This window comes from Syngnathus typhle, linkage group LG4 (genome assembly GCF_033458585.1).
Source record: "Syngnathus typhle isolate RoL2023-S1 ecotype Sweden linkage group LG4, RoL_Styp_1.0, whole genome shotgun sequence".
NCBI classification, from domain to species: domain Eukaryota; kingdom Metazoa; phylum Chordata; class Actinopteri; order Syngnathiformes; family Syngnathidae; genus Syngnathus; species Syngnathus typhle.
In genome coordinates this window covers 10,565,467-10,592,579 of record NC_083741.1, presented here as the reverse complement: position 1 = coordinate 10,592,579, position 27,113 = coordinate 10,565,467, and the positions used below count along the sequence as shown (strand labels likewise).

General features: G+C 41.8%; 3 protein-coding genes across 13 annotated transcripts in view; all 3 read right to left on the bottom strand.

The window, feature by feature from the left end:
- Positions 1-258: 258 nt before the first annotated feature.
- bbs4 (Bardet-Biedl syndrome 4) lies at positions 259-9,431 on the bottom strand. The gene is made up of 17 exons (XM_061276673.1): positions 9,390-9,431; positions 8,794-8,889; positions 8,250-8,292; positions 6,263-6,342; positions 6,086-6,149; positions 5,836-5,947; positions 5,582-5,654; positions 5,009-5,062; positions 4,804-4,931; positions 3,471-3,525; positions 3,305-3,373; positions 2,961-3,113; positions 1,847-2,018; positions 1,375-1,444; positions 1,156-1,300; positions 873-1,077; positions 259-434 (listed from the first exon to the last, which is right to left on the bottom strand). Exons 1-17 carry the CDS (start codon positions 9,429-9,431, stop codon positions 292-294), a joined length of 1,704 nt encoding a protein of 567 aa, XP_061132657.1. The 3' UTR covers positions 259-291.
- Positions 9,068-15,052, bottom strand: scamp2l (secretory carrier membrane protein 2, like). 2 transcript variants are annotated; one of them, XR_009714283.1, is made up of 10 exons: positions 14,892-15,052; positions 14,150-14,224; positions 13,979-14,065; positions 13,360-13,486; positions 13,157-13,285; positions 12,016-12,175; positions 11,807-11,908; positions 11,643-11,677; positions 11,335-11,452; positions 10,667-10,808 (listed from the first exon to the last, which is right to left on the bottom strand). XR_009714283.1 is itself a non-coding variant. In XM_061277445.1 (9 exons), exons 1-9 carry the CDS (start codon positions 14,946-14,948, stop codon positions 10,674-10,676), a joined length of 990 nt encoding a protein of 329 aa, XP_061133429.1. In that variant the 5' UTR covers positions 14,949-15,052; the 3' UTR covers positions 9,068-10,673. The 2 variants fall into 2 exon arrangements, 1 of the variants encoding a protein (XP_061133429.1); XM_061277445.1 differs by lacking the exon at positions 11,643-11,677 and having other exon boundaries at positions 9,068-10,808.
- A 227-nt stretch (positions 15,053-15,279) lies between these two features.
- The window catches only part of myo9aa (myosin IXAa), a 68,120-nt gene continuing 56,286 nt past the window's right edge, over positions 15,280-27,113 (bottom strand). For 4 of the 10 annotated variants that reach the window (XM_061277434.1, XM_061277441.1, XM_061277440.1 and 1 more), the window contains 20 exons: positions 25,043-26,710; positions 24,734-24,830; positions 24,298-24,510; positions 23,505-23,602; positions 23,242-23,375; positions 22,889-23,109; positions 22,459-22,575; positions 22,157-22,345; positions 22,037-22,084; positions 21,336-21,447; positions 20,579-20,640; positions 20,207-20,399; positions 19,995-20,123; positions 19,794-19,899; positions 19,588-19,719; positions 19,346-19,469; positions 18,575-18,592; positions 17,444-17,640; positions 17,227-17,366; positions 15,280-17,120 (listed from right to left, as the gene is read on the bottom strand). In XM_061277434.1, the coding sequence (XP_061133418.1) occupies positions 16,627-17,120; positions 17,227-17,366; positions 17,444-17,640; positions 18,575-18,592; positions 19,346-19,469; positions 19,588-19,719; positions 19,794-19,899; positions 19,995-20,123; positions 20,207-20,399; positions 20,579-20,640; positions 21,336-21,447; positions 22,037-22,084; positions 22,157-22,345; positions 22,459-22,575; positions 22,889-23,109; positions 23,242-23,375; positions 23,505-23,602; positions 24,298-24,510; positions 24,734-24,830; positions 25,043-26,710 (4,492 nt within the window). In that variant the 3' untranslated portion in view covers positions 15,280-16,626. Of the gene's footprint in view, positions 17,121-17,226; positions 17,367-17,443; positions 17,643-18,574; positions 18,593-19,345; positions 19,470-19,587; positions 19,720-19,793; positions 19,900-19,994; positions 20,124-20,206; positions 20,400-20,578; positions 20,641-21,335; positions 21,448-22,036; positions 22,085-22,156; positions 22,346-22,458; positions 22,576-22,888; positions 23,110-23,241; positions 23,376-23,504; positions 23,603-24,297; positions 24,511-24,733; positions 24,831-25,042; positions 26,711-27,113 lie in introns of those variants that run through there. The other 6 variants (XM_061277437.1, XM_061277438.1, XM_061277439.1 and 3 more) reach the window with 6 other exon arrangements.

Here is a 27,113-nt window from a genome sequence, read left to right as displayed (position 1 = left end):
CTATCTATAAGCAGGAACGTTGCTATTAAGGACAGCTGAGTGAGCTGAGATGTCCATATTATGCATTGTTTTAACGGTTTTGAAACGTCTTTTGTGTTAGAACCGTAGAAAACATTTTTTTATTTAAGTTTTGCCTCAACTATTTACCAACCATCCTGTTTGTCATTTCACAGCAAAACTGTGAAAGCAAAAAAACCTTGGTGAAGATCCAAGAGCAGCATGGATAGTTCCAACCGCTGACCACTGACTGACTTAATTTGGACAACATGGCGACGATCCCTCCATATGAATTCATTCCTCCACCATTGATTTTCTCTTGGAGGTTTTGGGCCACGGGTCCTCTGATTGGGCTGGTTCTGGGGAACCTGGAGGATCAGAAGGCGGGCTGGGAACATTGTCCACGTCTGGCTCAGGGTCAAGTGAGGTGGAGGGTTCTTCAGAGCAAGACAGATACGACAAAGAAATATAAGTACATTGTTTAAACTACACGCACATTTCTATGCAGGATCAAATTCTGTTCTAAAAACAGTTACAAGCATAGTACGTTTATATTGTGAAAACACTTTATATGGATGCAGGCTGTTACCAAGTGCTTCGTTAGAAACAACACAATGCCCATGGCTTTGCTTACCTTTCAACAATGAAAGAAGCTAACAATTATTTATATGCAGCCTTTGTATCACAGACACAAAACAGCTCTGTTCCAGTCAAGATAGTGTCATACTATAGCTTGAGGTCATTTTACGTATTGAATGGAGCAGTAAATGGAAAAAATGTGGTTTCCATTACTCAATGAAGGTGAGCGACTCATGGTTTTGGCCCAATAAACAAAAAAGCACACATTGACTGCATATTAGAGAGGTCAAACGTACTTGTTGGTGGCTGGATATTCTTGTTGTAGCTGGCAGCAGAAGACATGGCCTGACCCAGGGTTTGGTTAGTGCCAAGGGGAGCGCCCGGGCTCAGAGTAGCTGACCCCGAGGTCGGTTTGGACTTGGAGCCCTTGGATGGTTTAGTCCACACTACGCTCTCAGCCACCTGCAGGGCTGCTCCCATCTTCATAGCCATGTCTATGAGCTGCGACAAGGAGCCAAGCACTTAAAGATGATCCAACAGATTTAATAACGGCTATCGCCACATCAGCAGCTCCAGTACCTCTGGGTCAAAGTCAAAGCTGCTGCTACTGTCTCTCTGCATGTTGACTTTTCTCTCCATTTCCTGATACTGATTCAGCGCTCCCTTTTTGTCACCGCGGTTGTAGAGGAAGATTGAAAAGTTCAGGTTGACCAGAGGGTTTGCTCTGCAAAGAAAAGTCACCAAGATTAACATAATTAATATACTAGGTGTTGTGAGAGAGACTATAGGACAACCTACTGGTCCAGATTCACAGCTTGCTCGTACGCTCTGGTGGCATTCTCCACGTCATCCAAGTTCGTCAAAGCCACTGTAAGCAAGGATCAACACTTTACTTCAAATATACGCATTGGCGGAGATAGAGATGGCACTGCCCCCGTGAGATATGCTTGTGCCTGGCCACATTGACTTTTAGATATTTTACAAAGTTTTTCCCCCACAATTCAATTATTTTTTTTGTTTAATTAGTGCTAATTAAGAGAGCATATGTATAAACTGTGTTTACCACAATGTATATAATTTAATCTATTTCATTTATTTATTTTTATTTTATATTCTTGAAATAAAATTCAATGTGTCTTGACTTTTCAGACAGCCTCTTTGAACCCATTGTTTGTGAATTAACTACCTGTACAATAGAAGGCCATGATGACCTGCGCAATGTAAATTCCAAACGTCATGGGTTTTTTTCCCTCCTCATTTGTGCTGGTACCTGCCAGAAGCATGTAGAGCTCGCCCAATCGTGGGCTGAGGTTGATAGCGGCGCTGAGGAAGTGGAAAGCAGAAGCATACTGCTGCATGGTCAGGTGTACCAGCCCCAGGTTGTACAACACTTTCCAGTCAAAAGGAGACAAGTAGTGAGCTCGCTTCAGGCAACTGATGGCCTGGGAAAGGAAAGATGAGAAAAAGATGTCAGGAGCTGACTCTGACAAGTAATTCAAAAAAGTAATATGTCAAAAAAAAAAACTAGTGACACTCCACAGACAAAATGCAGTATCAAGGTCTGTCCATCAATGTTGAAAATTACATTTTTTTTTTTTTATAAAGTCAAAACTTAAAGGAGAAGTCAACCACAAACTTGTTTTGCTGCTTAACTAATCTTTTACAAGCGCAATATTGATCCAAAGGTCGTGTTTAGATTAGTGGGAGCACATACAACATATTATCGGATAGAAACATTTCAAGTTGACTTCATTTTAACGGTCAGAGTATGTGAGAACTACACTTATAATAAAGAAAGACATTCTGATCTGTGAAGTGTCTTGTGAAGAGTACAAGTGTAATTTTATAGGCTGTCAAGATGTTCTGGGTGGAGGCATGATGCAAAATCTGTAGACTTGGGAATTACAAGTTATGAGTGTATTTATAGTTACAGACTGTAAAGCACATATCCACAATAAAGTCATAAAAAATATAATAAAAGATGAGGCGACAACCAGCTGTGTATGTTGCTTTGAATTTCCGTTTTGGTCTTAACTAAAAAGCCTGACTTGACTGACGTGTTTTCCTTGTTGCATGGCTCTCCACCAGGCATTGACTTCTTTTAAAAGTAGTGCCGCTGACGGACTGACCCAGATGAAATCTTTTTTATGAGCATATTGAAGAAGACATCCTTAGCATAAAATGCTAAGGATCTTCATCTTTCGTCTAGAAGATGAAAGATTCACAGCTGACTTCACTGTAGTTTGAAAAAAAAAACAATCATCTAAAAACCTTGGTGTCCCACTTTTAGGCACCACAACATAGTGCAAATATACCATTCACTTTTTTGTAGAATCCTTTTGTTGTGGATTACTAGATGCAGAGTGTAATCCAGCAGTACTTACGGCAACGTATTTCTTTTTGCCAAAGAAGCACATGCCGATGTTGTTCCAGAGAGGGGGGCTTTCAGGCACAGCACATGCTGCCACCCGGTACTTGTTCATGGCAACATCAAAGTCGCCGTGGGTCTGCATCATGCTGCCTGCGGCCAGGATGGCCTACAGATGAAAACAATCATTAGCGAGGTATTACCGGAATCCTGCGTGCCCTTTGAAACAGGATGAACGATGGAGCGGACCATCTGACGAGCAGTGACCTTTTCAAATTTGGATGATTCAATGTAATGCTATGACCAAGGCTGATCAAACTAAAGAAACCAAAGACGACAGCACATTGCGCATGCATGCACCTTATAATTGTTGGGGTCAAATGTGAGGGCATTTCCAAGGTGCTCAAAAGCTTTTTGGTATTTACCAAGCTGTAGGAATAAAAAAAAAAAGAACACAACAATTTAACTGTCAGTACAACACAATTCCCCCTTGCACGCATGATACCAATGATATCGTTTGACCTACTGAGAGAAAGAGCAGACCGAGAGTTGTCAGCAGTTCCGTGTTCTCCGGAGAGAATCTAAAAAGAAAATGAGACAATAAAAAAAGAAATAAGTGACACTTAATGACCCATCTTAATCTTCAGCAAGCGTGGTTAATATTCAGAGATTGTGCTGATTATTCAATCAGGATCCATTTCAATGTAACGGTGGCATAATAATTGAAAAAGAAATGGTAACGAGGTGGCCCATCATTGTTTAAACCAAACGTGTTATTTAAGCAACTGCCATTGGAGCACATGATTAATTCATTTACTGCCACCAGGAGGCAGATTTAATGAGCGCCATGACATGGACGTCATTTCCTTATTTACAACAAGGCTGGATGTTTAAATATTCAACATATGAATAGGTATGGAAATGAACCAAATCAATACAGAAGCAAAAAGTCCCCTCAAGTGAAAATTTCAGGATGGAAACTCAGTGACAAAACATGGGCACAAAAATCAGGAGGAAACATTTACATAAAAAAAAAAAAAAAACCCTCATTATGTCTTGTGGGATGCATTCTTTGCCAAAAGAATGGATGGCAGTAGTTCCAAGTGGTTATTGGAAAAGTGTGAGGGAAAACAAGTCTGAGAAGGTTGACACACTGACAGTGCAAAAGTACAAAACATCCGAAAATAGAGTAAAGAAGCAAACAAGCAAACAAAAACAGAGAGGGCGCTCTGCAATATGCTTCTGACTCGCAGCACCCCAAAGTAATACAATGCAAAGCACTACTTTACTTTACTAATATTCTTAAAAAAAAAAAGCTCCTTCCCTCACTTAAACTAAGCTCAAGAACACACCAAGATGCCTTAAGATGGCACTAAAGCAATACTTTTACATTAGTGGGGCTTGGACAGATCACAAATAAAGCAAATAGGTGAATTTTTGAATCAATAATAAATTACTAAATGAATTTGTGAGGAGCAAATCCCAAATATTTGTGGAAACACTGTACACGAATTTTCTTTTATTTCGACATGACAAGTGCCCATGAATGCAGCGAGCTCCCAAAACACGCTGCACCTGCAGTGTAGTTTTTGCCCTTAGTAGGATTATGCAAGAACTCTCAAATTTAAACATTAAACTTTGGGCAGTGGTGAGGCATGAGTTGAAAACAACACATTTCATACTACAAATCTGGATTGGATGCAGAACTCCCATTTGCCCTGCCCCAGATTAGAACGCAGCAGCGTTACGTCACTCAATTATCGTTTCTGAACTATTTTTAGGGTGTGGTCTTTATTCTATCGAGTTGAGATCCATTCTATTTTAATGTGATTTTTTAGTTCAATCCGAGCTCAACTTACTCCACTGCCCTCTTGTACACATCAATGGCGTTGTCAGTTTCTCCGGCCAGCAAGTGGACTTTGCCAAGCATCATGAAAGTTGCGTCGTGTTTGTTTAACTGGAGAGCCATGTTGAGTTGCTCCTTGGCCTGACACACGGAAGACAAAAAATATATTTTCAAATTGAGAACTGATAAACAATGCTTGGTTCTATCAGCATACTCACATGTGCGAAGTCTTTGATGAAGAGATAGCACACTCCCAGATTGTGACTGATCTCCTGAAGTGAGGAAAAGGTGGTAAATTAAAAGTACTATGTGGTCCTTTTGGACACAGTTGGATGGCTGCTTGAGTGCAGTCACCCTTCAATACTACTGATCCTGATTCCCCAAAACTTTGGCAAGCAGTGTAAAATGGTATGTCCCATGGCACAAAGCACATCACATGAAGGGAAATTATGCACATATTTGTAAGAGTGCAGCTGCTTGACTAGACCGCCCGCAGGCCTGCATGTGGTGCGTTATGAAATTACCTATGTTTATTGCAAAGAAGGAGCCATAAGGTTGTGGTTAAGTAAGCAAATGGATCTGGTTCAGTACACAGAGGGTAGACGGCATTGTAAAATGGAATACTTGGGCGAGCATAAACGTGCAGATGTTCTTTTGATAACACGGGGTTCAAATGAGGGTAAATCTGGACAGTTCAATGTTTTTTTTTCTCTTTAAGTGTTATAAATAAGACTATCTATATTGTTCGGTACATCAAGTACCGTAGGGGTGCTTTTTTTTTTTCTTTTTACCCAGTCTTTCTCATTGAGTCTTGCAGCTTCACGGTAGAATTCAATCGCTGCTTTGTGCTTTCCCAGTAAAAACCTACAAGACAAGCATATAAGAAATGCACCATCTTAGCATGCTCAACAGATATTCTATTCGTCCTACATAGGTTAACAGTTGTAGTCACGCATGGGCTTGTAATCTTTGCCCAAAGTATTAGTAGTGCTGAGAGCATTAGTAAAATTCTTCCGGATGTTGGGCCAGGCTGAAGCTAACTTACAGTGATCTGGCTACTTGCTTCAGATTGTCAGCGCTGCCGGGATTAAGGATGGCACAGCTCTGAAACAGCTCCAGGGATTGTTGAATCTTGCCCTCCAGGCGCAAGATTAGTGCTGTGGCAACAAAAAAAAGAATAGCTTAAATTGCATCCAAAAAAAACTTCAAACATCTAAGGAACAGTAAGCGGTCCAAAATGTTGCATGTCAGCACAACACGGGGGATCTTATCCCACTTTATGTTCACCAGCTCACCTTGCACATATATGGCATATTCACACACTCCATTTGTCTCTTGCAACTGCTCCTTAATGATTACCTTCATGGACAGAATTGAGAAAAGTGAGTGAAACAGACAATCACCTCTCTGGTTTGACAAGCGCCGTGGAAAAACGTCAGCTAGAATGAATTACATGGGTGAAGGCTATTTACCTTACAGATGTCATAATCTTTGTGTATGTAGTGTTGGTGGATGAGCCAGTTTCTCCTCTCGACTATTGGAAGCTCAGGGGCTGAAATAGAACACATAGAAAAGAGAGTTGTGTTCGTTACCATTTTCCATTCACATCACGTCTTTGCGGACGGCTGAGTGATTTATTCGAAGAGTCCCCTCCTTTTGCAGTCATTATTACATCTCTGAGCCAAAGCCGCACGGCTCGCTGCCAGTCACGGCTTGTAAGCGTTTTTCCCCTCTTAGAAACGCAAGCCTCGCTCTATTTGAGACCATTTTCAATTCATACAGTCCTAATTTGTCTAATGAATAAACAATCTGCCACCCAATCTGACAGCAGACGTTAACGCTTCAGACAGAATTGCAATCAACTCACAAGTCACGATGTGAATGTTTCCACACCTACAGTCTTTTTAGCATTGCAGCAGGTAAAGGTAGTCGGCTCGTTGCCCGGGCAACAACCTCTCTCACTAGTCAGGTGCTAGTGACAGAAGGACGATAGGATAGAGGAAGAATTTGGATCATTACAAATGGGACCACGACGGTTGAAATCTTCTTACCAATAAAGGGCAACCTAAATCTGAATTGTATTAAAGTCTAAAAATAGGATTAACAACATTGTGAACAGAGGTTTTCGGCTTAAATCTGCTACTGACATTTCAGAATATTATTAATGAACTGCCGGTGTGAGACTAGTATGAATTACACCAAAGCTCCCTTCGGTTTCTTTGCTGTCAGCACTTCAAGCAGCGTGCCTTTGATTCGCCGCTAAAAACGCGGCCACTTCCAAGTTGTTCTCAGAAATCCTCTCCATGGCTGAATGATCTTCAAACGCACTCACTGGGTCAAGATTGGGAATGGTCCTATTTGTAGTGACCTAATCCGCTTTCTTCCTGCTGAGACAGCAATCATATTCTCTCAGCTGTGCCCCCAAAGCTCCTCGGTGTCCACTACCGAAATCTGGGGAGCAGCGATGGCAGACATATATTTCTACAAGTTTTGTATGAATAATAATATATATTTTAAAAGTTGCCAGGGAAAGAGGACACAGCATGAAGTCTTCTAAAAATAGTCTTGTACTGGAAAACTTCATCCCACACATGATGGTGTCTTCCATTGTTATTTGATCAGGCTAATGCTTGCAGGCGCTCCAACTCTGCTAATAGGGAAGAAGAGCAGATGAGACGCACGCTGAGATCAAAAGACGCTCTGGGAAAAAGTAATGGAAAATATGAAAAATAGAACTTTGACCGCTAAAAAAAAAACATATGCTATGTCATTCTGTATTTAATTCTTCATTTAGAATTAAATGATTTTTCGATGAACAATAATTACATAGCCATAATTTCAGTCATTGGTTAAGCCGTATAAGTAGCTATGGTCTTTTAGTTTATTTTATGCAGCACTCAAAAGTTTGTCATGTTGCTGAGTTATATAATTAAAATGTCACAGAGCAATATTTTTGCGAATGTGTAATGCATAACCTAAGTTGACCTCATTTAGTATGTTGAATAGTCAAGACCATTTCAATTAAGTAAGAGTAAATAGATTAAACGACTAATTATTTTTGACTCAAAACATTGCAAACAAGACATAACCAAACATAATAGAGAGCGGTACAACCGATTATAGAATATAAAACTACTGTTTAATTAGGCTTATTTGCTCATCTGAAGAAAAATAAGATATAGTATATGGTAAATTACAACCTTTCACATGAGTCACAAATATTACTATCGTTTTGTTATGATTGTTTTGTCAATTTCTGTACAAAGGGGGGGGGGATATTGCTTCATTATAGACCACGATGGAAAAGGAGGAGAGTGACCCCTGCAGGAGAGTTAGCGTCACACATCAAGTGGAAAATTTGGTCCAAAACGTGAAATGAAAGTAACTTGGATCTAGACATTGTTTATTTATTTATTTATTTATTTATTTAAAAAAAAAAAAAAAGTCCAGTAACTTTACCTTTAGGTGCACGACGCTTTTTTACTTCTGAGACCATAGGGGGCTGAAATACATAAGATGCAAATATTCAAAATTAACTACCAGGATACAATGTATAGTAAAACAGTGACATACACAGAAAAATACAAATCTCCACCGATCCTTGCACTCCTGCTGAATGCGTGCAAAAGTTTCTTCCAGACAGCTCAAACACGACTTCATGATTTAGATACTATGATAATGTGACTCGTCTGTTTTGATTATCCATTGATCTGAAAAATGCATATGCAAATGAAATGTCTTGACAGTGTAAACTACCTGTTTTACTAAGACGTAACATTGACCTCTCCCAGATGAGGGCGATTAAAAATAACGCGAGTTACTGCTAGCATTGGGATTGGGAATTTAGCTCCGACTTGGGTTGGCTTCGTGTCGCTTTAAAATCTGTCCGTGTGCATATCGTACCCCAGCATAATTTCCCATGTATTCTGACAAAAGCACACTAACTCCAAGTGTTGTGTCAACATGGATGTGAAAGACATCAGGTTATGACTTAAAAACTCACCACGGTAGGTTGCTCCACATCCGCCATCTTGAAGCCTTCAAAGATAGAAGCTAGATGTTGCCATGGATACAAGTGGGGAAGGCGGAGTTGAGCAGCCTATGGAAAGTACGCCCCCTACAGGGTCTCGGAATTACTTTTTCTTTGCGCGTTTCTTGTTTCTCTGCTCTGTACGTGCAGAAGCCGGGGTTTAATAAATAATACCCCCCCCCCCCCCCCGCCCAAATCAAATAATACAATTTGGATGACATCATTCTGGACGACACAACACCAATACTAAGATTAAGGAGGGATTTATTCAATCAACTGTCCTATCAGAAGCCCTAAAAATAAAAATATATAAAACAATTTTTCCAACATACCTACATACATACAACATACCTAAGAAAAAAACATTTCTCAAGACAAAAGAGAAAGAAAAGTGATACAAAATATGTAGGTTCCATCTGTTTAAGGCACAGGTACAAAACATTTGCTTGGATTTAGAGTGCTTTAATAGTGACAACTAAGATTGAGATTATGCTAATTTAAAATGCATTCTGCAGCCTTGTAATTGTTTTCTGTACACAGAGAGTTCGCCACCCATAAATACTCTCTACCCTTCGAAGGTAAAGGTGAAGTATTTTGAGGGCATCCTTCATTTATCATCATCATCCTCCTAGATCGGGAATTTTTGAACATTTGAAAGTAATTATCAATTCAGACTAAAACTTCTACATTTATTAAGATGACTAGCAGAAAAGAGAACAGCAGAATGTAAAGACAAACTAGTGACACAAACACCAACCAGACTTGGAAATGCACTTTTTGATAAAATGGTGACTCGGAATAACTAGCAATAATCTCAAATGTTTAAAAGCCATTGACTATTAAAGACAAGGCTGAATCGACAATCAACGTCAAACAAGTTTTACATCGGTGAAATCTGTAATACAATTAGCAGTGTCTGGAAAATGGACACAAATATGTTCTTTTGCTCGTTAATCTATTTTCTTGGTTATGGTTTGCATTCTCCCTGCAACAGTGAATAAATAAACACCTGCCACGCACTTTAAGATTCTAAACAGGCATGGAATTCTTGACAAATCAAAATGTATAAAATGTGATCATCTGTTTAAGACAACTTAATGTTGGCTTGTGAACAGTTTTCGTTTCACCCTTCATTAAAGCCAGTAAGCAAAGAAATTCCTTCATTACTTATTAAAAGCATACACAAGAAAATATGCAAAAGTGGGCCAGAGTAACAAGTAACCTTCCCCTAGAGATGCACTATTACCGAGGCTGTGCATGCAGACTATGAAAATAATTGACCTCAGCCATCTGTTTTCACAAGTTTGGACCACAACATTTTCAGCTGCTAACCTGTTCTTTATCAGGGGTCCCTCGCTCAAGGCCAGAATGAACAATTTCACTTCATTTTTCCACTGTTACTCTGTATACTTCCTTCGTTATTAAAAATAAAAAATAACATAATACTACTGGCAGGATCTAAATTTCCAAATTAATTAAACTGGGCTCTAAAAGTAGCACATTGACCTTACTGACATTCGAGTGTTTTTCTTGTGGTGATGCAATGTTAATATGGCCTGCCTCCAATTCAGCGTTGTTTTTACAACGGCCTCATCTTGCCCAATTGTGTTGAGGTGTACTCACTGTAGAGTGCATTTCAAAGCATGAACAAGCCATAAATCCCTCAAAAGCTATCATGGCTGGACTTGTACATTTTTAAATATAGCCTACAACCATGTACAGCACATTTGTTTAACACAAACCACAACTATGTGGCAACACGATTGTGATCATTGTGCTTTTTTTCCCAATTATCATGATATGTGCATCAAGGATGTGACAGGTTTAAGAGAACACAAGAAAAACGTCACGTTTTAGTCCCTGCTAAAGGCTCCCTGAGCAGCTGTTGCAGCAGCAGACTGGAAGGTTCTGTTGGTCAGGACACCACTGGAGAACTCCTGCTGAGCCTTGGTGAAGCTGGCGCCTGTACGTCTGTACTTGGAATGGACCTTCGTGGCAAAGAATCATAAATCATATTTCAACTGCTTAACAGCAATTTCATGATGAATTTCTACTCTACATTTTTATAATATACTGTATTGTTTAATGAGGAAGTAAACCCCCAAATTGTCTTTGCAAAATGCTCTGTGCAGTCAACTAGCCGAAAGACGGGCTCAGCAATTTTCTGAGGCTGAGCCGTGATTGGTTGTGACCTGAGACCTGGCAACTGTAATGTCATTTTCAGTCGACAGCAAGTGGCAAAATGTCCGCCCCGTGAAATGAATAAAAACGGGTGAATTTTGCTGCTTAACTCATACTCCACAAACGCAATATTAATCAGACTGCCATGTATAGATTCGTGGAGGCGCATACAATATATTATTGTAAAGAAAATTTTGTGGTCGACTCCCCTTGAAGTGATGACAATCTATATGCTATGACTGAGAGACACACACATGTACACAGGAACACTTAGGTGGTCTGCTAAATAATAAATATCTTTAGCAAAACTGTCAAAAGCTTAGTTTGGAATACCATTTTTAGCAGCATGACGGCCAGGACGGCGTTGACAGTGAAAAAGCCAGCCACCACCATCATGACCACGGCCACAGCCAGGTTTTTGTTGATCATGCTGATGGACGCAATCCAGCCACTGTCAACATTACAGACATACAAACGTGCCATCAACAAAACAGGAAGCACTATGTAGCAGCATACAATATGAATGAATACATATGATAGACCTTCACCAGTTTTTGGCGGCGGCAAAACAAGGTCAACGAACATACTGTATTTCAAGAGTATCAAGAGGAAATGCAAAGAGAAAGGAATCACACACTTACAAAGTATAGAACCCCTTAAAGAAGACAACAGTGATCTGTCAAAGAGACACAAAAGAGAAGCTCAAGTAGAAGCCACAACAGAAAAAACACGCACAAGAAAATGCATGACTCCATCCATGTGGTGGCCTCAGAGATGCAGATTATCCCCCAAGTGTACCGCTCACCTGTTGCCCCACTTGGGGATCCCCACACACTGAATGATGTACACGGCCACTTGGAAGAAAAAGACGAAGAAGAAGAAAAAGAAGCTGAAGGAACTGTCGGACCTGGAAACAAAAGATGGACACACAAAACATGGAAGGAAGTGAAACTGCAAAATTTTGATAATCCATTTGGTCTATGAGCACAAAGCCAGGAATTGAGCTGAGTATACCTGAAGGCTCTGTATACGGGTCTGTACCAGCAGATGAAGGCGACAGGACTGAAGAGGAGGAACCAGAGGATCGACAGACCAAAGTCGACACCATACTGAGAGTCCACAGTGAAGTAGGCCAGGCAGGCCAGCACGTTGAGGAACAGGGTCACACAATGAACTGCACAAGCACAATCACAGACATACATGAACAGTGAACAGCGAGAACCTAAACCAACAGACTGTCCTGTCTGTAATTAATGGATTACTAATTGTTTTGTTGGTTATCAAAAACAAATATTTGTGGGACACTGGAACTGTGACAGTCATGTCAAGTCATAATAAATACATTTAAAAATGCAAGCATTTTCCACATTATGAGGAAGATTTGTATGTGTTGTGTTTTTTTTTTTTGCACCAGCATGTACCGTTTAAGGAGCTATGTCTACCACGATATCTATAATAAACCTTCTGCTATTTGTGGGGGACGGGGACCTGCTGTGAACAGCAAAAATCGGTTAAAGACTGGGTTTGGAGAGGACCATAAAGTACCAACATTGGGTCTGGCACACTGTATATAATTGTGAAGCCGAGTTATATAAACTACTGCATTCAGTAGTTAAATTGTTCAACAAACCACTCCCACATGAAGCTGAATAGTATAGGCAGCCTAAATAACACGCAAGCACAAACTGACGTGACCTCACTCAGGGGAAAATTACATACAGGCACTAGCACGATAATGAAAAATGGAATTAAGTCATTTATGGCATTTAGACACTACAAGAAATATTCGGGAATACTGTGCGGGCAAATTGTAACAGAAAAGTACGCATTGCTTGTGCATTGGGGAGAGGCGCTTCATACAGGGACAACCAACAAGACAACTCATCTCAAATACAGATGGGGGAGAAAAAAAACTAATGAATTGGACCTAACAACAAACCGAGATAGCAGCGAAGTAATACATTCATTGCTTTAGCCTGAACGCAAAAACAACAAATAGATGAGAGTTTAAGCAAATATTGCTGGATGGGTTCCGAATAAAATCCGTAAAAATGCGATACATAAAACCAATGCCAGCTACAAAAACAGCGAATGTGCAAACTGGCACTGGTGGATTGAACTCTATATTCATATGGGTGGGATGCACAATACTTACACATCCACAGGTAGTACATTCTTTTGCAGATCCGGCGGTATTCCTCAGGGATGTCTACCTCAAAGTCTTGGTAAAAGCATGGCTTCAAAGGAAAGAACTTGGGCAGGGGCGGCCAATTGTTCTCAGCGACTGGTGGTCAAATAGCAAAGTTCTGTTACCGGCCCAATCGTTGAACAATATACTCATTTCAAAGAGTGACTTACCGCCCGTGTTTCGGGATGCCCTGTTCTGAAGTTCCTGCTCCTTTCGCTCCAACTCTGCTGCTTTCCTCTCTAGTTCTTCTTGCTGCTTGATCAGATTCGCCTGACCGGCAGCCGTCGCAGCAGATATCTGTTATCAAACAGGGCAGTTGTTGAGTTATATACGTACAGTCAAATGACCTTGCGATGGAAACCTGAAGACATCAATGGTCCCATGACCATAAATTAAGTATTCATGTAGGTCTCTTGATTGATTTTAGGTACAGTGATGTCTGAAAAATGAGGTAACACGAGGTGGAATTTGGGTTAGTAAGTGTTCTGTTCTTGGTTAGTCTTTCTGTTCGGAGTGTGCATGTTTTCCTGGAGAATGTGTGTTTTGTGTGTCAGGTTAACTGACAACTCTAAATTGCCCATAGATGCGAAAATGAGTGTGAATTTTGTTTGTCTGGCCATATGTGACATGACACTGACTGCCAGCACGTCCAGGGCCTCACCTGACTCTAACCCAAATCTGTCACATGACAAATGCAAAATCATATGACGAGCTCAACTTCAGATTTGAAAGTGTGTGTATTAAATAGCTTTAATCTAACTATACTTGTGCTTATTTCATTCTTCTCACTTGTGAACTCTGCTCCACAGATGTTTGCAGTACGGCGGGTTGAGAGGAAACGGCTGAAATGGGGATGGTCGTGTCACTGCGATCCTTCTGTGGAAACATCACGTAATGCAGGTTCTTAAAGAATTAAAGGTTGGAAGAACTGCAATATACATCAAAAGACAAGCAGCTCACCAATTCAGTGGAGAAAGGGTTGTATTCCTGGATCCCATCAACGGCTCCTCGCGTGGCCCGCGTGACAGAAGCGTCCTGCAAAAAATACATTATTCATATAGTCATAGGGAACAACAAATGCTCAAGTGCATTTTAGGCATGTGGAGCAATACTAAAGGTTCAGTGCTCAGGAAGAACATTGTTAGGTTACATTTCCTGGACGATACATTAACTATTAAGGAACTAGTGATTCCTTGAGTCTTTGTTAAAACGTTTCCAGGTTGAACAAACACCTTTCCTGAGCAAATATGGACCAAATACGTGTGCCACAAATGTGTGACGCTCAAAATGAACATTACAGACAAGTGAGAAGGGACAAGGGGGCAGCCCATTACACAAAAAAAAAAAAAAAAAATGCCACAACGACCCTCACACAGTGGATGATTTAATTTAGAAAGTGAGGTTTTTAAACGTATTTATAAGTGGCGTTGTCTTGTGGCGCTATATTATTGGCGGAGTAGCAGCAGGCACCTGTTGCGACTCTTACCTGTTGAAGTTACAATCCCGAGTCATTATTTTAAGTTTGTTTCTGGTTCTTCTCTTTATAAACATTTCATATTTACTTCAAGGACGCTTGTTCCGGTAGGAATTGTTGAGGCCAAACCCAGCAACCGACCAAACAGGTTTCTTTAGCGTGTCCTCAACCCAAATTAAGGACCAAAGTCGTTTGTCCCTTAAAAACAAGAGGAAAACAGAGTCTCACCTGGAAGGGATTTACGTCCACAGGGTCGGCGAACGGGTTGTTGTCAAATCCCGACATTGTGGTGTTGGGGGTTTCTTGTCGATCAACAACGCACCTTTGTTGCTCCCTGGCTGCAGCTGATCCTGAATTCGGTGCGGCTGCGTTCTGCGCATGCGTCACTCCACAGGTACTCACGTCACAGCAGGACTGCCGCGTCACATTAGATCGAGTTTAGGTTTGGGTGGCAAAGAGCTTATATTTGCGAGGTACTCTTATTTTAACGCAACGCAGCTTGCACTAGACACATACCTACACTGTTAGACTCTAAAGTAGTGTTTGGATTTTAACAGAAAAGAAATGACAGTGCAAATCCGAGGACATCTTGATGTATTCACGTAATATACCAGTATGGCTTTGAGACGTAGCAAAGCTTTTAATATCATGATGTCACTTTATTACTTTGTCTTTTTTCAAGGCGATTTAACAGTCACATCAATATTAGATCTCCCCATGTGGCCTTGACGCTCCCAAAACTAAAAATGTTTCTTTTCCACTCCGATCACCTACTTTGATAAATAATTAAACTCAAATTGCACAGAGAAATAATCAGAATTTTACAAAAATACTCAAGACTCAGCTTTCTGCAGTTGATAAAAAAAACAAGAGCCCAAGGTTAAGAACTATATCGTCTTGGAACAAATTCTACATTATATGGATGGCACATTAATAAGTTCTTAAACCTGATGAAATATTAATCTTTGACAGACCTTGATCTTTTCCCTTGTAACACCTTGAAATTAAGAGGCACTTCGAGGCTACAGATGAGAGAAAACAGGAAGCAAGACAGACAACATGATGGTTTTTTTTTGGGTTGCTATTGAGCAAATAGTCAAGGAGGGTTTGATACTGGGGTGTCAGGAAAGATGGCATTTTTGTTCCCTATACTGCACATATGGACTGTACTGTACATCACAGTTGCTTTATGGCTGTTAAATAGTTAATGCAAGGATTTTATACACATCTGACATTGTTCGCATTACATAGGTCCCCTTGGCAGGAATTACACACCAGCTAACTTGGTCCCTTTGATGGTGGTATCTCCCTTGCAGAGTGGAAAAGTAGCATTTAAGTATATAGACCGCTTGGCACATGAACACACGAATATCATTGCCATATTCTGTAACTTCTGACCAAAATAGTTCCAAAGAAAGAAAAAAAAAAAAAAACGAGATGATAAATATGTGACTTCAACCACCCAGCATAAGCTGGTGTTCCGGCTTTGTACAGTATTTATAAATGTATAGGCTAATAAAATTTACGTGACAATAAAATTCATTAAATACAAGGGGAAAATACATTTCGTAATCAAGCAACCACTGTATACATTGATTGTTATGAACTGTAAACTCAAGAGCAGCTAATAATTGTGAGAGTTAGGTTCAATGCAACATCAGCTATGCCTGATGTCATGTTTGCTTTCGCTTTGGCTTTCCAGCCTTGGAATATTCACTATCACCGTCTTTGACATTTCCAAACATTCCCTTTACTCTGCCCTCCAGACCAGCATGTCTCCTCTTGATGCCTAGTGCGGCGCTGCCAAGGCACAGTTGTGAGAGCTTCATTGGCTGCACACAAGTGGAGCTCCTTACCGCTGACCATCTTGTACCTCTTCACTATACACGGCACTTGGGTACAATTCTTTTAAGTTTTAAAGGCAAGGTAAGCGTGCTTCCAGGGCATGTCATCATTGAGTCCTTCATACCATAAATTCATTGTTGCCGTACAACACCGACTGCTGCTGCATGTCAGGTGGCTCACTGCTGTGACTGCCGCTTTCTCTGCTATGCCTTTGGGATACATGTTTGGTCCCCCTGAGTTTCTGTTTACCTTTCCCTGGATTAAAGGTGCCACGGCTGGAAAACTGTGGTCTTTCATCAAACACGCTCTCCAGCTCTGCTGTAGGACTGCAGTTGAAACTGTCAAAGCGGGGAGCTTGAGGCGCATTCTGGGCCTGCGATGCACTCGAGCTTGAAGAGGGAGACTTTGAAGCGGAGTGGTACCGAAAGCCACGGCCGGTATTCGAGACGGGCGAAGGTGACGACTGGAAGTATGACAAGGAGGAGTAGGGGGAAACACTCGAGGAAGAATCCACCGAGTCCAGGGAATCGGGTTGCCGTCTCAGAGTGCGATGTCGTGGGCTCTTTCCATCGGACCTCCGAGACCAAGGGGAAGTCAAAACTGGACGTTTCTCTGAAAAATGTGGACAGTTTACATTTTTTCAATCTTTTTTGATTTTCTTTTTCATGATACATAAGAGCGAGAAGTGTGTTTTCTCAATTTCTATACAGCGACATACCAGAATAGTCTGAAATAGGCTCAGGGTCCACATTGAGGTTTTCAGAGCTGTCAGCAGTACCGATAGAGGCCTCTGACTCCAGAGTCTCATCATCCGATGCTCGTGGCTCCAGCGTCAGCATCTCAAAAGTCAGCTCCTCTCTGCGGGAGCACATTAGCATGCGAGTTGAGCACGCATCATTAAGTGCTTGCCAATTATGTGCAGTGACAGCATTTACTTCTCTTTTTGCAGGTTCTCAATTTGCTCCGTCAGCACTCTCTCTTCCTGCTCCATCGCTACGTGCTGATGCTCGGAGATTTCCACCAAAGACTCGTCTCCCTCGTCTCCCTCGCTCTCTTCTATTACGGTGTCTGACAAAGACTGAAGTCGTGGGCTCACGGGAGGCGAAGGTGCGTGGAAGCTTAGACGTTTTCTCTGGAAAACAAATCAATGAGAACATGAGCACGAGACCAGTGTTCGTTATCTGGAAGTCAATTGGAATCCCCAGGAGGGTCTGTTGGGGGGCTTTTTTACAGGGTGAAAAATATAGCATCCTCTTTAGGCTAAAATAAACAGGAGCATCTCATTAAATTGGAAAAAAGTCTGAAGAAAAAAATATCTCAGAACTTCACAACTGAACTAAAACACATACTTCACTCCTAAGAATCATTATGTATAGATTTAATTAGCATTTCTTGAACTGGCTATAATTACCAAAATGTGTATTCTATCTACAGTAGACACTATTATTTTTAGACAGTATTTTTTTGTTTTTTTACTGATGTCACAAAATGTTTTCTAACTTTTTCAAACTTACTGAGATGCTCATGTATTATCTGTGCTGATGATACACAAAAACAGACCATTTTATACTCCGATGACAACATTGACAGTTACGCTTGCAAATAAGTGTGTGAATCAGTATCCGCCTTCACAATTTAGATTGTAAAACTTAAATTGCCTAAAGTAGTGGACCTTATAGCAGTAGTTACCATGCTGCAAAACAGCAACAAATGAGTCTAACAAAGCTGATCGTTTTCAAAGACTTCAAACCATCGTCAATTTCATCTACTCTTGTCAGTAGTTTGTTTTTCCTTTTAAACAATGTTGTCATGTTGATAGCATACATTTGCTGAATTTATAGAGACCCCTCCAAAAGCTTGTATTGCAACTTGCACACACAAACCTGAATGTAAGGCTGTCTTCACACTAACTCCAAACCCTTTTCATGCATTAGAACTTGTTTCGTACCACAGAATGAAAAGTTGATGGGAAGCATTGGAAATGCAGCCGAGCACAAAAACACAACCCACAAACCACAAGACAGTTGACGACAGATACACCACTGATCAACATATATACACTTTACCTTTTTTGGTGTATTTGACTGTGAAATAGACATGAAAATGAAATGAGAAAATGTCAAATGTTTTTTCCCTGACACACCTTCAAAATTCAGTTCAAGGCATCTACTTATACTATACTACTTATACGTCTTATACTCAGGTTGTATAAGAAATTGTAAACAGCTATCACCTAAGAAAAAAATGTACCGTATTTTCCGCACTATGAGGTGCACCGGATTATAAGGCGCACCTTCAATGAATGGCCCATTTTAAAACTTTGTCCATACATAAGATATATACATTTGGCCCGCGGGCCGGACTTTGGAGCCGCCTGCTGTGGTGGCTCAATATTGGTCCATATATGAGGCGCACCTGATTATAAGGCGCACTGAGAAAATTGGAGGTTTTTAGGTGCGCCTTATAGTGCGGAAAATACGGTAATTTGGGTTTACAGTAGTCAAACTGATTTTGTGACGTTGGACGAAAGGACCCAGCTTACTCGTTCAATTTCATCCCAAATCATCAATCCGCCTGCCTACGGATCTGGCCTTCCCCAAACTTTTCACTTCCACCTGTACCGTGTTACTTAAACACTTTTAATGTTAAGTTTGTTACAAATCTATATTTATAATTAGTATCAGTCTTACAACTATTGCGCAATTGCACAGCACACACTCAAATATAGTTCAAAGTAAAGGTTACTGTGCAAAATAACGGACATGATAGAGAGGATCCGAAAAAGGGCGGCAAGCACCCATGCAGGACAAGTAACGTGAGACAGAGTTTGATCATACCATTGATCTTCGGATGAAAGTAAGTCTGTATTTGGCCTTAGCTTCAGCAAACTCCAGGGTACTGATGTCCTTCCGTCGCACTTTGTACTTTGTCATCTGCTCACAAATGACAAGTTCGACGCACCTATAGAGGGACAAAAATGCACCTCGGTGGGATTACAAACATTTCCTGACCACAAGAATAGTACACACACTTATTGTCATGTATTTTAGTCTTGACTACAGGTAGAGGACATGCTTACGCTGTGGTCTTGCTGATATCCTGGACACTCTGAAGTGGATCAATCGTGTCTGGACAGCGCAGGATACAGGGAGCAAAAACTATGGCCAGTGCATTAGCTGACATACGGTTTGTGTCCTCTTGCAACGCAATCCTGAGAGGATCAATACAGGTTGTAAGAACTCCATTAAGGTTTTGTTTGAACACGTTTAAATCATCTGCATTTACCTGACAAGATGGAATATGAGCCGTTCCAAAGTGTTCAGGTGATTTCTGCTTAGCTGGTCAACAACTGAATACACCCCTCTAATCATTTCTTTTCTATCCTGCAAACCTGAGAAAGGACAAATATTATTTTTTTTTTATTTGAAGGCACTCACAGAATGTGCCGTGGAACACATTTTAACACACACATGCTGGTGGACTTACCCATCGCACGAATAAATTCCTCATATAGCTCAAACGTCATCAAAGGACTCGGCAGGTCTCGCAACCACTGCTTGAAGACACTGGCGATGACATGGATGTTGTAGTCATCCAGATTCATGCTCTCTACATCTGTGACAAGACAGAGCAGAAAGAAAGTCAGATGAGTCATCTTTGAAGTTTTGGTTTCAACATCCTGGTCACAACAAACTTACCTGTGTCAAGTCCCTGCTTCAGTTCTCTTATTTTATTGGTGGAGCCTGATTTTCGGTAGATTCCCTCAGTGTAGAGGCCGTGCATCTCAATGTAGTTGATAAGCTTCTCCACCACAAGGGGCACCGTTCGCTCATCAGTTATCAGACGCGACACCTCCACACCGAATTGTCTTGGGGAAAGCTCGGGGTCGAACTGCTCAAAGAGAGAAAATAATTGCTCAAATAGTTACATGCAAAAACACCAATAATGGCATGATTCAAGCTTGCTAACAATGTAGGCAAAAATGGGTCCGCATCAGCATACGGTATTAATGCATAAAGAACTGCATAGTGGCTCCAACGACACATTTCAAGTCATGGACTTCAACTCACCTTCTTACTGCATTTGGTGGTCGTCTTTTGGCAGCACTTTCTGTGGCAGGCGTAACGGCACACTGGGTAAACACAGGCAGAAAAATCAAACACACTCGTATTCCCATTATCCACAGAAAGGCGGTGCCTCCTCATCTCAAAAATTATTCGATGAAAACGGCAGAGCAGAACTGGCCGGCATGAGAAGAATACTGAAGAAAGGACAAATTGTGAAGAGACATTTGTGGAGTCGCAGAACCACAGACCCACATGAGTCCAGTTGAAGACAATCTGATTAGGATATTGGAGGGAGAGAGGGCGGGATGTGACTTTCAAAAGCCAGACACTGTAATGTGTTTTTTATGATGCACGTTGGCCAGAGATCATGAGAAAGTCTTTATGAAAAAAAGCATAAGCCTGAAGGCTAGCCAGCTGTATTCATAAACACAAACACATTATCTCAGTCTAATCAAATCATATCTGGTTAAGTGTTATTCTAGGCCATAAGCAATCTATTTTGTGGGTTCATCACATGATTTGCTCAACCGCAACTCTGTTAGCAGTTAAGTGTTTTGGGGCAAGATGTGGACTTTCCGTCTGACAAAATTATTTTTGGTTAAATTACAAACACACAAAAGTAATAATACGATTCTTCCGCAAAATAAAACACGTGGCCCCCTTTTACTTTCATAAATCACATTTGAATGAAATAGCATTTTAACTATTTTCACAAGTGATTCCTTTAAAAATCCACAATCGAGTGTGTGAGCATACTCACGTTTACAAACGCAGGCGCGATCCATCATCCAAATGAGCGATGAGCAATATTCACAGTATGTGGGGATGCTGTATTGGGTGGATTTGAAGATGTGGCCGTTATGCTCCTCCACCTGAATATGGGAGAAGAAGCTTCAACTTCATTGGAAAGTGATAGCAACGTTTTGGACAAAAGCTCTGGAAAACTCAATTAATTCCTCAATTCGAGGTTACCCTGAATCTACAATCTTCAGATTAACATTTTTTGAGACAATTGTATCTTTACAACAAAAGTTACAAAACAGACCGTGTCTGGCTTATCAAATTCTCTGGATCCTCCTAGATACAGTTGCTAAAAAATGTATGTTAAAACCATAGTCCACTGGTGTGCTGGAAGCTAATGCTAATATTTTGGACACTCATGCAACTGAGGTAAACAAAATAGGTATTCGACGCAGCTATCATGACGATGCAGTGCAGTTCTTCACCTCTGCACACCACAACCCCAATAATGAACATATTCGTTGAAATAACACATTCTTGACAACTTGTGACATTGTTACATTTGTAAAAATCGGAATATTTGAAAACAGATACAGTGTTGTGGCCGGTTGGTGTGTGTAGCCTTACGAACTAAACAAAATGAGGTGGATTCGACAAAATGCAAAAGCAACCAATCAAGATCAAAATTCTATGATGATGAACATCAATGAAGAAACTTACAACGTCTGCATCTTTCTTCCTTCGCTTTTTGCGTTCAGGTTTCGGTTGCTGTAAAACAAACAGACATCACGGACATGAGCACAGGCACATGAAATACTCAAACTACCCTGGATGACTTACCTTAGTTTGTGTGCTGTCCAGAGGTTTATACTCCGTCATGAACTCATCCAGGAAGACTTTAAAAGTATTAACCCAAACTTTGACAGGAGACTCTCTCCAGTCCCTCTGCTCCTGCCGCATGGTCTTTTCCAGAATTTGCTCAAACAGAGCGTAGAGGTCTTTGTAGCGGATGCTCTTACCATCGTCCATCTGGTGTCAAACGAGCAGAACATTTCTCAAGTTACACTGGGGAGGATTATTCAGACAAAGCAGATTGAATTGTACAGTGTAAACCGTCCGTGATTGTGGAAGAGATTCTATACCGCCAGGGCTGTGGAAAAGGAGTTGAAGATATTCATACGGAATTCCTTCAATGCTTTTTTGAATACAACATCCACCATGGTGTCTTTCTTGCTGTCCTCTGTGTCCAAATCGTTCATCTGAAAATATAACACACAAATCAGATTTGAAAAGAAATATCAACATGATGGTCACCGATGGTCACAAGCAGATTTAATTCAGGGGCTTTACAAAGAAAAAAAACCCAAAAAACAATGGCAACATCTTTGAGAATGCAGTGTCTTGACCAAGTGGGCTTTGTATCATTCTTACTTGAAGGCACATTACGCACTGAAACTGAAGAAATGTGAAGAGGGCCATGAGCATCCATCGTGAAAATATTTCACCAAAGTGTAAATATTAAGGACGTGACAAGAGGAGTCTTGAAACAACTCCACTAGTGTGTGGCCTTACCTTCTTCATGAGAAAGTCATTCATGCTTCTGTAGTCATTGATACAGGTGAGGATCTGCAGGCTATCACTTGGCCACTGAATAGGCTCCGCCGCCACATTGCTGATCTTGACACTGCGCCTCCGCTTCACCTTGGGAGAAGGTTCCTTATTCTCTTTCAGGTCTCGGAAGAGGCGCTCCCCCGTCAGGTCGGGACTGTAGCGAGGCGACAGGCTTTCTTCACCTGTTCAATATAAGCCACAAGCTCCATCAGATGTAGTAATCTCGACATGCGGTGAGGTTGATGTTCACATTCAACCCCCTTCATTTGATTCCATTGGAAAACAAATCCAAACATGAAATTGATTGTGAAGACCTTCTCTTAGCAATGGCCCGCTGTCTCCAATGTCTCCTTCCAAGGAGTCACCCCCATAAATCAGCTTCTCTCTGGAGGCTTTCTTATCACCGTGTTTGGTCTTGCCCCAGAAGCGCATCTTCCCACGAACTCTGCTAAAAAATCAAAGTACACAACAACTACTGACTGTGATCCGTGCATAAAATTGTGTTTCAAAGGTACAAGATGTCAATGCTGATTTCCATTTTTTGTTACTTCCAGTAAAGTCCAGGGAAACGACAAACCTTCCGTCCTGCGAGTTCTTGCGCAGAGAGTTCACTTTTCTCAGATCTCCCGACGACATAACTTTGTGTAGATCCTTGTTTCCCTCTGAGCCTGCAGGCTGGAATAAAAACGTGTGTAAAGGTTTAAAAGTATTGGGCCAAGACCAAAGCATAAGTCTATATCACGACCTGCCAGTAGACGGCAGCATAGCAGTAAAGTAGCACATCCTTTTTTCTCTTCCATCATGCCAATAAACCCCCCCCAAAGAGTAACTGATAAATTTAATCATCTAAGAATTCAGAGTTGACAAATTCAGTGACATGCACATTTTGCAAAAAAATCTACAAAAAACTGCAGAAACACCTGTGAGAATTTAAGGAAAAGTTGTTAGTTGGAAAGTTGTTAATAAATCCACTAAAAGTTTAGTTGTAGGTCTGGGGAAAAACACATTTGCGGAACTGCCCACCTTCCATCGCTAGTCAAGTTAACATTTACTGTTGATAGACATTTACTGTTGAAAGGGAGGCGGAGTGATCCTCCAATCCATAAATTAAACTCATTTTACAACAGATGTTTTCACCTTCTGATGACAGTTTATTACAATGCAAAATATTTTGGGGCTTTTCACAATGTGTCATCCACTGAGTCATTTAAATGAAACAGATGTTGAAGCTCAGGATAAAGAAGTGTGAGGTCTCTATGCTGTGAAGGGTGGGGTTGGGGTGGGGGTGGTGGGTTTGGGGGTTAGGAAAAAAAGAAGCAGAAGAAAAGAGCATAGCCAAGGCCAGCGATGGCATAGGTGGGACCTGTTACCATTTCGGAGTCACTAAAACAGGAAGAGCCTCCTAGGCCTTCCTCTGTGGAGCTCTGCTTGCAGAGGGGTAGGGGGGACTGATGGGGGGGGCTGGTGGCCTCATAGTCATCCTCATCTGAATCGCCCCCAACAGAAAGGACGGGGGCGCGGGTGAGGAAATCTGAGCGAGTCCGTGACATTCGGGCTTTCTTTTTGTGCCCCACTCTGCCCACCTGGAGTTCAGCGGAAGCGATAACAGCATGTTGAAATAGCAAGAGGATAGAACCCAGATGCTGTCATAAACCTTCTTCTACAGGTTTGCGCATCACCACTTTTGGTGCTACACAGAAACAGGCCACCCAAAATGCACATTGTCCACTCACTCAATCTAAGCATCAAAATGATTTCAACCACATCTATTGAAATAAAAACAACCAAAATTGTAACTTGGCTTACATCACGTGTTTTTGCTCCTTTAGGCAGTCTGGAAAATGCAGGCCGCTCTGTCGGGACAGCTTGAGGCGTGCCTTTAGTGGCGTTACCGCTGTCGTATCTGAAGTGAGAATATTTAAGGATGAAAAAAAAACAATAAATACATAGACATAAAGGATAAATTGGCCAGTACTAAAGTTACATGATGTCTTATCTGGTTCAAGTGGGAGCTCTTGATAGAACATCTCACGGTAAATTACATAAACAGTGTCAGTTTGTCATCCACCCAACCTGCCCGCTCGCCCGCTAGTAGTTTATTATTTTGATACTTACTTGTTACTTGTGACAAATGTTACTTTGTCCTTGGGAGAGAAGAAGATGTTTCCCGGTTTGGCTGATTGACTCACTGCGGAGCCATGACCAGGCTGCACTTTCTTGTTGGCTGCTCTCATTCTGGTTGCTCCATCTTTGGACTGCAAGGTGAGTTTGGGTGCCCAGCCCTCCGCAGCAGACTTGCCTTCCTTACGGCGCTCTGTGGGGGCGGAGGCAGGTGGAGGAAGTACCTGGGGAATAGCGTCACCATAGGGGACACCCCGTCCTTGTGGGGAGTATACCGAAGGGTCAGAAGATTCCGACTGGGTTCTCTTAGGAGGAATTATCTCCGATGTTCCCTCAATGAGCAGAGATCTGGGTCTAGGCGGTTTGCTCGAGGTGGCAGGCCCACCATCATCTTGTTCACTCTGCCGACTCCGCTGTATCTTCCGCAGAGCCTCTCCCCTCTGTTTGTCAAACATGTCTCTCTCATATTGAGCAAAGTAAATGCGCTGACGCTCCAACGCTTCCTTCTGTTGTCTTATCTGCTCCATCATTTCCCTCTCATTCTGCTGTTTCTGGTTACGCTGCCTCTCCTCCTTCTCCTCGTTCAACCGCACCAGCTTTTCAAAGACGACCTGATCGACAGTGGAAACGGGCTGTGGTACGCAAGGCGCCGGAGCTGGAACTTGCCCAGGCGTCTCCTTCCGAGACCCTGACTCACCAACCTTGGTACAGGGATGGACCAGCTCGCTCAACTCATCGCTCACTGGGGTTTCCTTCTGCATGCTGATCACCACCACCACCGGCCTACAGGTTGACTCATGCCTTTCTATTGAAGACTGAACGTGTACAGGTGCCCCGGTTGGATTACTCGGAATGACATTGCTACTCTTATTAGCAGGGACGTAAAAGGTCGGGAGGTAGTTCTCAAGTTTGGACGGATGTGTAGAGGAGACGGTAGGTTCCGTTTGTTCCTGAAAATGGCCTCCGGCATCTGTAGCCGGCACCCTATTGAGTTGCTCTCTCTTAGGGCTTATGGAGAGAAAGTCGTCGCTTGGGTCCGACAGTGCTCCGGGTGAGCCGATTGGCGAGCACAGGTCCTCACTGTCAGTCACTTCCTCTGTGGCTTTGGGAGCATCTTCGATACTCAAAAGTTCAAAGCTGCCTTTGGAGCTCTGACTGTCAGGTGTGCCCTGTGGTGAACACAGAGGGGGTGTGATGGAGGGCACCAGTTCAACAGACCAGCGCCTTTCCTCAGCGGTGGGCGAGCTTCCACCGCAGGTCGCACGGACCTTGAGGAGCTCCAGACTGAATTTGGCTTGCTCCAACTCTCGCATTCGCCGACTCTCTCTCTTGGCGCGTGTGGCTTTCTGGCTGAGCTCATCAGCTGCTCTGAGCTTCTCTCGCACCACGACTGCGCATGGAGTTACTGAGGGAGGTGACTCGGAGTGCTGTGTAGGTGAGGGGGCATATTCTCCTCCTATTCCTTCTTCCTTGAACTCTCCATCCTTGTTGCCACGGATATCCAGTGTCCTTTCCCGTTCTTCGAAGGAGTGGTCCTCCCAAGTGCTAAGGTCCAAACCCATCACTCTCTCATGGGGCTCCTCTTCTGGTGAAAATCTCACCTGTCCATTCTGTAGTTGCTCCTTCTTCTCCCTCAGCTTCTGTTTGGTCAATTCCCCGAAGCTGGTAAATGAAAGGATACAAGAACAGGTTTAGCGCATTCAAAATTCAATCTTGCCATATTAGTTTACACTCTGTTATGAACACAGCTCAGTGTGGTCAAATCAAACTTCAGCAAACTTCAAAAGATTTCACTGGAGTTAGAGGCTTATATGAAAATGTTTGCTTTCAGTGGATCAACTGATTATTGAGCTGCTTTGTGGGCTTGCTCATAATGAAATGCTGCACATTGACCAAGTACACTCTAAAACCATTGTGCAAATGTTCAATATACCGTATTTTCCGGACTATAAGGCGCATCTTAAATGAATGGCCCATTTGAAAACTTTGTCCTTATATAAGGCGCACAAGACTATAAGGCGCACCATTAATGCATCATGTCAGATTTTTAATCCAAATCAAATCA